The sequence below is a fragment of the Electrona antarctica genome (genome assembly GCF_951216825.1).
Source record: "Electrona antarctica genome assembly, contig: scaffold_57, whole genome shotgun sequence".
Classification (NCBI taxonomy): Eukaryota; Metazoa; Chordata; class Actinopteri; order Myctophiformes; family Myctophidae; genus Electrona; species Electrona antarctica.
In genome coordinates, this window is record NW_027637144.1 from 271563 (window position 1) to 287500 (window position 15938).

Here is a 15938-nt window from a genome sequence, read left to right on the forward strand (position 1 = left end):
TTGTTGTTGAGCATTCTGTCAGAGCATTTCAAACATCCATGCGATCCACGTCAGAAACCTCCCTACAGCTAAACCACCGTTGACCCACCGTACAAAACACACCCAGGAATCTCTCTCTCTCTCTCTCTCTCTCTCTCCATTTCAAGTCTCTCTCAGGTGTTGGGCAACTGTGACGATGGCCAATATATATACTGTATATGTAGCAAAAAAACTGCCGATCTACAAGCTCAAAACGCGTCACAATGCGACGCGTTTTGAGCTTGTAGATCAGGCTATTTTTTTGCTACATTTGAATTGAAGACCTGAATAAATTGTTTTGTTATTTTTTTAATTGGAATCCTGAAAAGTCACATTTTTATTGAATTTCAAATGCATTTAGTTATAGTTATGTTAACTTTATGAACTGTTAACATAACTACATTGGACACACAAAGACAATAAAATGTCAATACTAGTCATTAAGTACTAGTCATTTTAATACTAGTCATTAAGTACTAGTCATTTTAATACTAGTCATTAAGTACTAGTCACTTTAATACTAGTCATTAAGTACTAGTGATTGTAATACTAGTCATTAAGTACTAGTGATTGTAATACTAGTCATTAAGTACTAGTCGTTTTAATACTAGTAATTAAGTACTAGTGGTTTTAATACTAGTCATTAAGTACTAGTGATTTTAATACTAGTCATTAAGTACTAGTGATTTTAATACTAGTCATTAAGTACTAGTGATTGTAATACTAGTCATGAAGTACTAGTGATTTTAATACTAGTCATTAAGTACTAGTCGTTTTAATACTAGTAATTAAGTACTAGTGGTTTTAATACTAGTCATTAAGTACTAGTGATTTTAATACTAGTCATTAAGTACCAGTGATTTTAATACTAGTCATTAAGTACTAGTCATTTCAATACTAGTCATTTCAATACTAGTCATTAAGTACTATTGATTTTAATCTAGTCATTAAGTACTAGTGATTTTAATACTAGTCATTAAGTACTAGTCATTTCAATACTAGTCATTTCAATACTAGTCATTACATACTAGTGATTTTAATACTAGTCATTAAGTACTAGTCATTTTAATACTAGTCATTAAGTACTAGTCATTTTAATACTAGTCATTAAGTACTAGTGATTTTAATACTAGTCATTTTAATACTAGTCATTAAGTACTAGTCATTTTAATACTAGTCATTAAGTACTAGTCATTTTAATACTAGTCATTAAGTACTAGTGACTTTAATACTAGTCATTTTAATACTAGTCATTAAGTACTAGTCATTTTAATACTAGTCATGAAGTAATTAAAGCAGGTTTGGAATTGTAATCAGCTGAAATCAGTATTCTGATATTAACATGCGGGCCGCATTAAGTGAAGCCGGGGCCCGCGTGTGGCCCCCGGGCCGCCAGTTGCCCAACCCCGGCTATAGAGCCAAGTTCCAATACCCAGAAGGTCGTCCACTCGCTGGCTCACAGCATGGAGGACCTGCTGAGATATGTGACCATCGTGTGTCACGGTGGAACTGGTGACCTGCTGAGATATGTGACCATCGTGTAGACCATCAACATAACGTCCAGTGTCTGAATGTAAATCGGTGCAATTTGTCTATCATCAGAGTTCAACCTACAGCGGAATTCAAGGCCACAAATTATTTAAAGACCTCCATGTAAGTTGTGTGAAAGTCCACAAGATGGTCACATATTTCAACAGGTCACCAATTTAACCGTAACACCTTCCATGCTGGAGTGGCCGAGATTCTGGGTATTGGAACTTGGCTTTTCTCGCACACGCACACACACACACACACACACACACACACACACACACACACACACACACACACACACACACACACACACACACACACACACACACACACACACACACACACACTCTCCCCCCCCCCCCCCCCCCCAGCGAAAACACCTTTGTAACAGTTGTAGATTGTTCGTCATGAAACAACACGATAAACTTCATGTTTCAGTGAAACGACAGGATGAACTCATTCATGTTTCAGTGAAACGACAGGATGAACTCATTCATGTTTCAGTGAAACGACAGGATGAACTCATTCATGTTTCAGTGAAACGACAGGATGAACTCATTCATGTTTCAGTGAAACGACAGGATGAACTCATTCATGTTTCAGTGAAACGACAGGATGAACTCATTCATGTTTCAGTGAAACGACAGGATGAACTCATTCATGTTTCAGTGAAACGACAGGATGAACTCATTCATGTTTCAGTGAAACGACAGGATGAACTCATTCATGTTTCAGTGAAACGACAGGATGAACTCATTCATGTTTCAGTGAAAACGACAGGATGAACTCATTCATGTTTCAGTGAAACGACAGGATAAACTCATTCATGTTTCAGTGAAACGACAGGATAAACTTCATGTTTCAGTGAAAACGACAGGATGAACTCATTCATGTTTCAGTGAAACGACAGGATAAACTTCATGTTTCAGTGAAACGACAGGATGAACTCATTAATGTTTCAGTGAAACGACAGGATAAACTTCATGTTTCAGTGAAACGACAGGATGAACTCATTCATGTTTCAGTGAAACGACAGGATAAACTTCATGTTTCAGTGAAACGACAGGATGAACTCATTCATGTTTCAGTGAAACGACAGGATGAACTCATTCATGTTTCAGTGAAACGACAGGATGAACTCATTCATGTTTCAGTGAAACGACAGGATGAACTCATTCATGTTTCAGTGAAACGACAGGATGAACTCATTCATGTTTCAGTGAAACGACAGGATGAACTCATTCATGTTTCAGTGTCTGTACAATAGAGGTACTAAAAAGGAGATACAGCTCATGGTATAATTATATATATATATATATATACGTTTATGTACAATATCTCTCTATACCTACAAAGTACAACCACTATGCATGTATTAAAATACTCGTTATGTAAACAAATTTCTCGTTTTTTTTTCCTCTTCTTCTTTGACACAGTCGACCGTTGACAGCAACAGATAGAATTTTTTCACATTTTTTTCACGTTTAAGGTTTTATTTTTCGTAATAGACGTTTATAACAGTGTTTGTTTGTAGTATAAGTTACTGCATCCGTCGCCCTCCGTTAGAAAATACAACCATATTATAGGCAATGGAACTCTTGGCCACTAGGGGGAGGCGATGGAACCCTTGGTCACTAGGGGGAGGCGATGGAACCCTTGGCCACTAGGAGGAGGCGATGGAAACCTTGGCCACTAGGGGGAGGCGATGGAACCCTTGGCCACTAGGGGGAGGAGATGGAACCCTTGGCCACTAGGGGGAGGCGATGGAACCCTTGGCCGCTAGGGGGCGGCGATGGAACCCTTGGCCACTAGGGGGCGGCGATGGAACCCATAGCCACTAGGGGGAGGCGATGGAACCCTTGGCCACTAGGGGGCGGCGATGGAACCCTTGGCCACTAGGGGGCGGCGATGGAACCCACACACAGACGCACCTGGCTGATAAAATCAACATTACACCTTCCTCTTTTTAACTGATAAAAGAGAATATTACTTGCACGGTTCGTGGCGGACATTGTATCACCCCCCCCCCCCCCCCCCCCACACCTAAGGGATGAAAAATAAATAATAATAATAATAATAATAAATAAAAAGTTTGAGGGTTGCAAAAAGTTTCCGATCTGACGATATAGGATACATCGTTTTGGCCTCGTCGAGAACTAGCACGTCCAAGAAAAAGAAAACTCCACCCCCCCCCCCCACCCCCCCTCTCCCCTCCCCCCCACCCCCACCGGGACTTGAACCGGGGGGGAAAGGGTGGTGGTGGGGGGGGGGGACGTTTTTTATGCGTCACTTCTCCACCGTGCCGCGCACCATGTCCGCGGTGCGCGGGAACCCAACGGTACAAACCACAGACTCAGGATGGCATGCACATTTCATTTTACAATCAGTTGCTTGTTTTTTTTTTTTTTTTTTCTCGTTACTATTTTTTTCAAAACCGAGACAAGATAAACCGACCACATGGGGGCGCCATAAAGCACACATTAGTATATATGTTGTTTATCAGAGTCACTCTGTCCCACAATGAGAGTAATAGTTGTTGTTGTTGAAATCAGAGCTAATCCATCCTACCACATGTACCGTTAGCCACTGGGTTTCATTTCATACACAGCAATTGTATATATAGATATTTTTTCTTCGTTTGCTCAGAGCAACAAAAGTAAATAAAAAGGGAAGGAAACCACACTCATATAATGTATAAACAATACAAATATTTGTCATATCCATGTCTGGCAAGAGTCTTTTTTTTTTACTTCCATCGACGAGTACAATGATTTGGTGTCCTGACCCGCTCTGCGTTAAGAAGCACTACATGCTGAAAATGGTCCCGATTAGGAGCCTTTCTGAGGTCGTCGTCAACAAGTTTACAAAAAGAAAAACAACTTTTGTTTCGTTTATTTGTATATATTTTTTCTTCTCGTTCAGTTTCAAACGCCAAAGATCAACGTAGCTCTAATAAAAGTCAGCGTTTATGCGGATGATGTTTGCCGATAAACTAAACTACACCCATAAACACCTCCCGGCAGATTTACAAGAGTTACGGTCACTAAAAAGTTTCGCTCTAGTCAGCCTGTTTTCTCGGTAATGCTTACTATAGTAAGTGTGCTTCTATGTTACAGAGCTCCAGGGGGTTGGCCCCTGGTCCATGCCTGGGGCCTCGGGGGCCCCAGGGGAGGCCCCTGGTCCATGCCTGGGCCCTCGGGGGACCCCAGAGGGAGGCCCCTGGGGGCCCATTGAGTTCACGTCAGTGCGGGGCCCCAGAACGGAGGCCCCGTGGGGGCCCATTGAGTTCACGTCAGCGCGGGGCCCCAGAGGGAGGCCCCTGGGGGCCCATTGAGTTCATGTCAGCGTGGGGCCCCAGAGGGAGGCCCCTGGGGGCCCATTGAGTTCACGTCAGCGCGGGGCCCATTGAGTTCACGTCAGCGCGGGGCCCCAGAGGGAGGCCCCGTGGGGGCCCATTGAGTTCACGTCAGCGAGGGGCCCCAGAGTTAGGCCCCGTGGGGGCCCACTGAGTTCACGTCAGCGCTGGGCCACAGAATGAGCTTCAAATGTGTTTTTTTTTAATATATAATACCATCGTTGGTCGTATAGCTCCTCCGCGAGGAAACTGATAAATAAATGTTCTCTCAGACGTTCTCCGTATTTAACTCTCTCTCTCTCTAGGTGGCGCTAGCGGGCTGGGCGAGCATCTCTCTCTCTTCAGACGTAGTACTCCTTGTCCTTGTTCTTCTGCTTCCTGCCGCCGCCCTTCATCCCGCCGTGCGTCTTGTCCGCGGCGGTGCCGTTGCTCTGCGCCGTCACGGCCGAGTTGCTGATGTAGTTGCGGCTCTCGTCCACCAGGTAGGAGCCCTCGTCTCTGTTCCTGTACTTGTACATGGCGTACAGCAGGATGAGGATGCACAGAGCCGCGGCCGCCACGATGCCCACGACCATCCCGGTGGTGCTGCTCGCCTCGCGGACGACCGCCTCCGACGGAGCCCCGCCCCCCGGGGGCGGGACTCGCCTGACGCCCGGCTGGGTGGTGGGGAGCGCTGTGGGCGGAGTAACATTACGGGACATTATGAAGGGGGAGGTTATTAGGGGGGAGGGGGGAGGGGGGCGTAATGGCGGCTTGGCACGGCCTAGCTTAGTGGTGGTGGCGGCGGGGGGTGCAACGCTAGCTCGGTGGCGCTTCATGGCGAGCTTTGCGTTAGCGTTTCGCGGCTATTGGGTTTTGCCGGGTGGGGGTTTTGGTGGCCGTTTTGGGGCGGTTGAGGCAGCGTCGGTCGGGGGGGAGAAGAGGAAGCAGTCCGGCAGTCCGACGACAACAACAACAACAACAACAACAAGGTCTCATCTGTTTTACCGGGAGGTAAAAACGGGAGTCGTCATCGTCGATCGGAAGGAAGGAAGGAAGGAAGGTCGGGGCGGGTTCGTTCGTTCATTCCAAGACTCGAACGCCTTCCCCAGAAAGCCACGCCCCGCGATCTCACCAAGCCATCATCATCATCATCATCATCATCATCATCACAATCATGGCTGCCTCGTTGCTCGCCCACCGGCTCACTGGGCCACGGGGCTCTTTGGCGGGTCTCGTTAATGGTGAAGGGGGGGGGGGGGGGGGTGTGGTGGATGGAGGGGGGGGGGTGCACGAGGAGCTACAGAGGAGGAGGAGGGGTCCTCAACAAGGGGCGGGGTCACTAATTCACCTCCTGGTGGGTGTGGTCGGGTGGGGGAAAGGGGAGGGGACAGAAACAGGGAGACATGTTAGAACGACAATACGGACATGTTGGTTGGTCGAAATGAGAGGGGGAGGGGCTTCCATCCGGTTCCTATATGCCGCTTCCGGGAGATGACATGCATTTTTTTTCTTATTTCTTTTAGGTTTTCTGCGCTCAATTTGAACACAAACAATCTGAACTTTTAACATTAGCATGCTAACATGCTAACATGTTATCACACAATGTGTTAACATGCAGTAGATTTTTCTGTGGTCTGGAGGAGTGCTCCGATTGGCCTGTGGGCTGTGAGGTAAGCGTCCACAAATCCCATGTATGACATCTAGAATCTGCCAGCAGTCACTGTTTTCACTGTTTTCATTGCAGCTTCAGAAGGCTTCAGAACACACAAAGAAAATTCCAGCCGAAAGAAAATCCACTCAATGTTCAAAGTTCAGGTTGTGTGTGTGTGTGTGTGTGTGTGTGTGTGTGTGTGTGTGTGTGTGTGTGTGTGTTGTGTTTTTAGATATTTTAGTATTTTAAAGTGTCCATGGGCTCCATGATGTCATGGACACTGGGCTCACTTCCTTCCTCGACTACAATTCCCATAATGCTTTGGTCCACTGCTCCTCCTTGTGGATAGGGGAGGGGCTGTCTCACTGAGACAACATGTAGTCCAGGAAGGAAGTGAGCCCCTGTGTCCATGACATCATGGAGCCCAAGGACACTTTGAAATACTGAATTAACTAAAAACACAAATTACCCACGTATAAACCCCCAGGAAAGAGATTCTTGTCTCCCAAACATCATTAAAGTAAGATCTGGTTGCAAAAGGGGTGAAGTGTCCCTTTAACAAGTCCTACACAGAGTCTCTACTCTACTAGTCTCTACGCACAGCAGCCATAAAGGATTTTTTGATTGATTCAAGTGTCAAGGAATGTGGGGTGCGTTCGGAAATAATACAGTATATTAGCATCATTAACACTGACTCTGTTTGACCAGAATGGAACAGAGCCTTCATTAGCATCATTAACACTGACTCTGTTTGACCAGAATGGAACAGAGCCTTCATTAGCGTCATTAACACTGACTCTGTTTGACCAGAATGGAACAGAGCCTTCATTAGCATCATTAACACCGACTCTGTTTGACCAGAATGGAACAGAGCCTTCATTAGCATCATTAACACTGACTCTGTTTGACCAGAATGGAACAGAGCCTTCATTAGCATCATTAACACTGACTCTGTTTGACCAGAATGGAACAGAGCCTTCATTAGCATCATTAACACTGACTCTGTTTGACCAGAATGGAACAGAGCCTTCATTAGCATCATTAACACTGACTCTGTTTGACCAGAATGGAACAGAGCCTTCGTTAGCGTCATTAACACTGACTCTGTTTGACCAGAATGGAACAGAGCCTTCATTAGCGTCATTAACACTGACTCTGTTTGACCAGAATGGAACAGAGCCTTCATTAGCGTCATTAACACTGACTCTGTTTGACCAGAATGGAACAGAGCCTTCATTAGCGTCATTAACACTGACTCTGTTTGACCAGAATGGAACAGAGCCTTCATTAGCATCATTAACACTGACTCTGTTTGACCAGAATGGAACAGAGCCTTCATTAGCATCATTAACACTGACTCTGTTTGACCAGAATGGAACAGAGCCTTCATTAGCATCATTAACACTGACTCTGTTTGACCAGAATGGAACAGAGCCTTCATTAGCATCATTAACACTGACTCTGTTTGACCAGAATGGAACAGAGCCTTCATTAGCATCATTAACACTGACTCTGTTTGACCAGAATGGAACAGAGCCTTCGTTAGCATCATTAACACTGACTCCGTTTGACCAGAATGGAACAGAGCCTTCGTTAGCGTCATTAACACTGACTCCGTTTGACCAGAATGGAACAGAGCCTTCGTTAGCGTCATTAACACTGACTCTGTTTGACCAGAATGGAACAGAGCCTTCGTTAGCATCATTAACACTGACTCTGTTTGACCAGAATGGAACAGAGCCTTCATTAGCATCATTAACACTGACTCTGTTTGACCAGAATGGAACAGAGCCTTCATTAGCATCATTAACACTGACTCTGTTTGACCAGAATGGAACAGAGCCTTCATTAGCATCATTAACACTGACTCTGTTTGACCAGAATGGAACAGAGCCTTCATTAGCATCATTAACACTGACTCTGTTTGACCAGAATGGAACAGAGCCTTCATTAGCATCATTAACACTGACTCTGTTTGACCAGAATGGAACAGAGCCTTCGTTAGCATCATTAACACTGACTCTGTTTGACCAGAATGGAACAGAGCCTTCATTAGCATCATTAACACTGACTCTGTTTGACCAGAATGGAACAGAGCCTTCGTTAGCATCATTAACACTGACTCTGTTTGACCAGAATGGAACAGAGCCTTCATTAGCATCATTAACACTGACTCTGTTTGACCAGAATGGAACAGAGCCTTCATTAGCGTCATTAACACTGACTCTGTTTGACCAGAATGGAACAGAGCCTTCGTTAGCATCATTAACACTGACTCTGTTTGACCAGAATGGAACAGAGCCTTCATTAGCATCATTAACACTGACTCTGTTTGACCAGAATGGAACAGAGCCCGTGAAGGTAACACCAGTGAAGGAAGTAAGGAAGACGCTTCCTTTCCAATATGGCTGCTGTTGGAAATACATGAAGATTTTCAAAGAGGTCGTTAAAGGTTAAAGGTCATCTCCCGGAAGTGGAGTCCAGAAAAGGACCCAGAAGTTAAAACACAAAATGCAAATACAATAAAATATAGAAACTCACCATGAACTCAAAAACCTAAATGCTAAATCAACCAAGACCAAACTGAAAACCGTGCCAAATCCAAATCAAGACCAAACGACGACACCAAAGGAACAAAAAGGAAGAGCCTTTAAAGCCTTTAAAGCCTTTAAAGCCTGATTCACACTGAACGCACCAAAACATCAGATCTACAAGCTCACAAGCAACGTGCAGCGCGTCGTGAGCTTGTGTGGATCTGTTGTTTTCGATGCACGACGATAAGAACAGGTGAGTCTTTAGTCGTTAGTGCTCTCTCTAAATCAATGAATGCATCAAAGGCAGCACATCATTGGCCTTTAACCGCCATAATGCAGGGTGAACATTCAGAAAGCCAACATCCACACAGACATCCAACCATGCATCTCCTATACATTCTATTCATGCAAATATATCCTATGACACGTCAAGACATGAACATGAAATCAAGGCACATTATTCTATAATTTCACAAACAATCAACAGCAGGTGGGTACTCGGGGACCCACGGTGCTTGGGTCCCCCTGGGCTTGACATTAACTTTTTGAGGCACTTGTCCGGAGCACGAGCACACACAAATACATTTGAAATCATTTGAAATCAATCAACGTATTGGTTAATACATTGTTGGAATATTAGATGAATATTCTCATTTTACGTGTATTCCAAATACACGCGGATATGACCGATCTATGGCTGTGTTTGGAATGCATGAAAGATCAAAGTCCTTATTGGGCTATGGAGAGGTGATTATTATGAAAGACAGACAATAATGCCAGACCATAGAGCGTCGCAGCCCCGCCCTCATTCCTCATAGACTTTTCAGAAAGTATTTATTTAAAGACGTTTACGCCGCGGACAAAGACAACAAACACAATGTTTTGGGCCAAACAAAGAATTATAAAGTAGAAAAAAACAACAGGTTAACAGGTTGATTTTCTTCCTTGTAATTATTTGTTTGGTCCAAAATATTGTGTTTGTTGTCATGATTTGTCACGACTCGAGTTGGCTTCGTACGACGCTTAAAAGGTCTTTAAATAAATACTTTTTGAAATGCCTATGAGGAAAAATGCATTGGGATTCATTTCCTGGGCCTGGTGTCGTCATGAAAGGGGGCGGGACTGCACGCTCTATATTGTTGGCTGCTAGGAGCGTCACAGAAACAGATAAACCAAGAGTCACTTGTCCAACGGACATTTTTAATGCACTTGTCCTGAAAGATGTATTACTTGTCCCGGACAACCGGACAAGCCTTAATGTCAACCCTTTCCTATCCTTTACTTTACACAACGCTTACTTAAAGATGCAGTTTGCACTTTAAAAGGTGTCTAAAAGTTGCAATTGTGTTTCAAGTTGTATACATCGAGTTGCTGCAATGTGATTGGCCGATTAGAAATTGTGATGTCATATGCATCTGAGCAGCAGTTCCTATAAAGTGGTGAGTATTTATTTATTTACCCAGTGGTGGAAAAAGTACTTAAAATGTTTTGCTTAAGTAAAAGTATCAATACTGCAATGTAGAAATACTTGTTTGCCTTATAACCTTAAAGGTTAAAGGTCAAAGGTAGCCTATACAAATATTATAAATACCTTATAACCTTAAAGGTTAAAGGTCAAAGGTAGCCTATACAAATATTATAAATACCTTATAACCTTAAAGGTTAAAGGTCAAAGGTAGCCTATACAAATATTATAAATACCTTATAACCTTAAAGGTTAAAGGTCAAAGGTAGCCTATACAAATATTATGGAATTATCAGATCTACAAGCACACATTGTGAGCTTGTTAGACGAAGTGGTTAATGTATGTTTTGTAAAACGTATTTAGCATTTTATGCATTTCATAGCAGTATAAACAGTAGTATCTATGTATAGTTTCATTATATAGATATTCCACTGTTAGGTTCTTAGCTTACGACTATTTATATGTATGTGATGTATCACCATTTTGTTCTTCTTGCTTACTGTTAGTTGCTCTGGATTAATGCCTACATTGTAAATTGTAATAATTAATCAAAATCTACAAAACAACTAATAACTAAAGATTTCAAATAGATGTAGTGGACTAAAAGTATAATATTTGGATCTGAGATGTAGTGCAGTAGAAGTAAAAGTACTTAAAATAAAGTAAATGTATATAGTTCACATACCCCACGCAAAAACAATACATACAAACTGCAACTTTACGTTTTTAGACCCAGAGTCATAGAGTAGACAGAGTTACCACATTGAGACCAGAGCCATAGAGTAGACAGAGTTACCACATTGAGACCAGAGTCATAGAGTAGACAGAGTTACCACATTGAGACCAGAGCCATAGAGTAGACAGAGTTACCACATTGAGACCAGAGTCATAGAGTAGACAGAGTTACCACATTGAGACCAGAGCCATAGAGTAGACAGAGTTACCACATTGAGACCAGAGTCATAGAGTAGACAGAGTTACCACATTGAGACCAGAGTCATAGAGTAGACAGAGTTACCACATTGAGACCAGAGTCATAGAGTAGACAGAGTTACCACATTGAGGGGTCAGACCAGAGCCATAGAGTAGACAGAGTTACCGCATTGAGGGGTCAGAAAACGGAGCACTCGAGCGCTGTTCATGCAGCCTGGATGGAGAGGGACAAGCTGTTCATGCAGCCTGGATGGAGAGGGACAAGCTGTTCATGCAGCCTGGATGGAGAGGGACAAGCTGTTCATGCAGCCTGGATGGAGAGGGACAAGCTGTTCATGCAGCCTGGATGGAGAGGGACAAGCTGTTCATGCAGCCTGGATGGAGAGGGACAAGCTGTTCATGCAGCCTGGATGGAGAGGGACAAGCTGTTCATGCAGCCTGGATGGAGAGGGACAAGCTGTCCATGCAGCCTGGATGGAGAGGGACAAGCTGTCCATGCAGCCTGGATGGAGAGGGACAAGCTGTCCATGCAGCCTGGATGGAGAGGGACAAGCTGTCCATGCAGCCTGGATGGAGAGGGACAAGCTGTTCATGCAGCCTGGATGGAGAGGGACAAGCTGTCCATGCAGCCTGGATGGAGAGGGACAAGCTGTTCATGCAGCCTGGATGGAGAGAGACAAGCTGTCCATACAGCCTGGATGGAGAGAGACAAGCTGTCCATACAGCCTGGATGGAGAGAGACAAGCTGTCCATACAGCCTGGATGGAGAGGGACAAGCTGGAGTTGGAAATACATTGTTTTCAACGAGGGGCGGCGCAAATATCAGCAATTTGTGAGCAACATGACAACTGTTTAAAAGTATTGTACAGTGACAATTAAAGTATCTTTAATGTTTATGTTGTACTATTACAAAAACACGATCTACAATAATGGGATTTAAGATCATTAAAGCTGGGCTGTTGCCCTGAGTCCAATGCATTCTGCCTACTTCCGGTCAAGGACATTGTCACTCTTCACCAATAGAAGTCTATGTAGGAGAGCCTCCATTGGACTGAAGCCAATAGAAGTCTATGTAGGAGAGCCTCCATTGGACTGAAGCCAATAGAAGTCTATGTAGGAGAGCCTCCATTGGACTGAAGCCAATAGAAGTCTATGTAGGAGAGCCTCCATTGGACTGAAGCCAATAGAAGTCTATGTAGGAGAGCCTCCATTGGACTGAAGCCAATAGAAGTCTATGTAGGAGAGCCTCCATTGGACTGAAGCCAATAGAAGTCTATGTAGGAGGGCCTCCATTGGACTGAAGCCAATAGAAGTCTATGTAGGAGAGCCTCCATTGGACTGAAGCCAATAGAAGTCTATGTAGGAGAGCCTCCATTGGACTGAAGCCAATAGAAGTCTATGTAGGAGAGCCTCCATTGGACTGAAGCCAATAGAAGTCTATGTAGGAGAGCCTCCATTGGACTGAAGCCAATAGAAGTATATGTAGGAGGGCCTCCATTGGACTGAAGCCAATAGAAGTCTATGTAGGAGAGCCTCCATTGGACTGAAGCCAATAGAAGTCTATGTAGGAGAGCCTCCATTGGACTGAAGCCAATAGAAGTCTATGTAGGAGAGCCTCCATTGGACTGAAGCCAATATAAGTCTATGTAGGAGAGCCTCTTGGACTGAAGCCAATATAAGTCTATGTAGGAGAGCCTCCATTGGACTGAAGCCAATAGAAGTCTATGTAGGAGAGCCTCCATTGGACTGAAGCCAATAGAAGTCTATGTAGGAGAGCCTCTTGGACTGAAGCCAATATAAGTCTATGTAGGAGAGCCTCCATTGGACTGAAGCCAATAGAAGTCTATGTAGGAGAGCCTCCATTGGACTGAAGCCAATAGAAGTCTATGTAGGAGAGCCTCCATTGGACTGAAGCCAATAGAAGTCTATGTAGGAGAGCCTCCATTGGACTGAAGCCAATAGAAGTCTATGTAGGAGAGCCTCCATTGGACTGAAGCCAATAGAAGTCTATGTAGGAGAGCCTCCATTGGACTGAAGCCAATAGAAGTCTATGTAGGAGAGCCTCCATTGGACTGAAGCCCAATTAAGTGAACGGAGTTGTCTTACTCTATGGCTCTGGTCACACCCAAGGAAGAGGAAGAATAAATGGTATCAATACCAACGATACCGTGGTGTGTGTGTGTGTGTGTGTGCGTGCGTGCGTGCGCGCGTGTGTGTGTGTGTGTGCGTGCGTGTGTGTGAACTTACATCAACAAATTTCCTCGCGTGGTTTTGGCGTTGAAGGAAAGAGTTCAGAAAGGAAAGCTATGTAAAACGGTTCTTAGAATACGTGTGGGGGATATTTATTTATTTATAAACAATTTGACCTCTGACAGTTAAAGCAGGGATATAACAACATATGGTTTACATTCACACCACAGAACATGAAAAATAAATTTTAAATCTCTCTCTTCTTCTTCAATAAATAATTCCAGGCTATCTTTTTTTCTGTCTCTCTTTACAAAAAAAAGTTTTTTCGTGTTAAATAGGATGTGTTTTTTTTTCTTCTTCTTTTTAATCCGATAAATATCTACAATCTCTAGTCATCAGATAGATTTTTTTCTTTTTCTTAAAATTTGTCCTGTTTTTGCTTCTTTAAGATGGATGGATTATGGCTGTACATAATTTGTCTCTTTTTTTGTTTCTCTTCTAGAGGGAGGAGAGGCGAGTCGAGGGGGGAGGAGTTAGGAAGGCGTGAGCCTATGAGGTGATGAGTAGGAGGAGTCGGGGGGAGGAGTTAGGAAGGCGTGAGCCTATGAGGTGATGAGTAGGAGGAGTCGGGGGGGAGGAGTTAGGAAGGCGTGAGCCTATGAGGTGATGAGTAGGAGGAGTAGGGGGGGAGGAGTCAGGAAGGCGTGAGCCTATGAGGTGATGAGTAGGAGTCGTCGGGGGGGAGGAGTTAGGAAGGCGTGAGCCTATGAGGTAATGAGTAGGAGGAGTCGGGGGGGAGGAGTTAGGAAGGCGTGAGCCTATGAGGTAATGAGTAGGAGTAGGGGGGAGGAGTCAGGAAGGCGTGAGCCTATGCGGTGATGAGTAGGAGGAGTCGGGGAGGGAGGAGTTAGGAAGGCGTGAGCCTATGAGGTAATGAGTAGGAGTAGGGGGGAGGAGTTAGGAAGGCGTGAGCCTATGAGGTAATGAGTAGAGTAGGGGGGGAGGAGTTAGGAAGGCGTGAGCCTATGAGGTAATGAGTAGGAGTAGGGGGGGAGGAGTTAGGAAGGCGTGAGCCTATGAGGTAATGAGTAGAGTAGGGGGGAGGAGTTAGGAAGGCGTGATCCTATGAGGTGATGAGTAGGAGGAGTCGGGGGGAGGAGTTAGGAAGGGCGTGAGCCTATGAGGTAATGAGTAGGAGTAGGGGGGAGGAGTCAGGAAGGCGTGAGCCTATGAGGTGATGAGTAGGAGGAGTCCGGCGGGGGAGGAGTCAGGAAGGGCGTGAGCCTATGAGGTGATGAGTAGGAGGAGTAGGGGGGGAGGAGTCAGGAAGGCGTGAGCCTATGAGGTGATGAGTAGGATGAGTAGGGGGGGAGAGTCAGGAAGGCGTGAGCCTATGAGGTGATGAGTAGGAGGAGTAGGGGGGGAGGAGTCAGGAAGGCGTGAGCCTATGAGGTGATGAGTAGGAGGAGTAGGGGGGAGGAGTCAGGAGGCGTGAGCCTATGAGGTGATGAGTAGGAGGAGTAGGGGGGAGGAGTCAGGAAGGCGTGAGCCTATGAGGTGATGAGTAGGAGGGGCATAATGAGGGTGACGGTGGTGAGAGTCAGTTGCCATGTCCATGTAACGGCTGATCGAAGCGGGCGGCCGGCATTTGAGCTTTTGGCTGTAAAGAAGGAATAATGGAGGATAGATAGAATAACACACAATGAGAAACTATCTCTAATATATATATATATAATAATGGAGGATAGGAAAACACACAATGAGCATCTATCTCTACAGGCCTGACTCTAAATATATACATATAAATATATACACAGGAGGAAGAAGAAATGGACAAGAACACCTCTGGAGAGAAAAAAACACACCGACAGAGAAGAAGGAAGTTCTGTGACAGAAACCCTAACCTGCAACTCCTTAGCCATGCACTTCACACTGTTGCTTTAGTTTATATATATGTATATTTATATATATATATATATATATATATATATATATATATATATATACTTTTTCATTAACGATTCAGTGAAAGGAATAAAGTATAGCAAATTTTCATCTTGAAATAGATTTAGTTTTTAATCTGTGAAAACAAATTAAGAAAGGGAAACTCAATATATCAGAGATGTGGAACAGCCTCTGTTTGACTAATGTTTGGGCTTCGGTTAGCGTAGACGTTAGCATACGGATATTAGCGTAGATGGTAGCATATGGATAATAGCGTAGACGTTAGCATACGGATATTAGCGTAGACGGTAGCATACGGATAATACGTAGAC

The 15938-nt window shown here is 44.3% G+C and overlaps 2 protein-coding genes across 2 annotated transcripts in view; both read right to left on the bottom strand.

Moving 5' to 3' along the window:
- Positions 1-3653: 3653 nt before the first annotated feature.
- Positions 3654-5724, bottom strand: LOC306919118 (neurexin-3-beta-like; the record flags this gene model as incomplete). The annotated part of the gene is made up of 1 exon (XM_079531954.1): positions 3654-5724. One exon carries the CDS (start codon positions 5722-5724, stop codon positions 5248-5250), a length of 477 nt encoding a protein of 158 aa, XP_079388080.1. The 3' UTR covers positions 3654-5247.
- Positions 5725-6119: 395 nt separating this feature from the next.
- The window catches only part of LOC306919117 (neurexin-3a-like), a 112979-nt gene continuing 103160 nt past the window's right edge, over positions 6120-15938 (bottom strand). Inside the window, exon 20 of the mRNA XM_079531953.1 lies at positions 6120-6239. Coding sequence (XP_079388079.1) covers positions 6124-6239 — 116 coding nt within the window. The 3' untranslated portion in view covers positions 6120-6123. The remainder of the gene's footprint in view (positions 6240-15938) is intronic.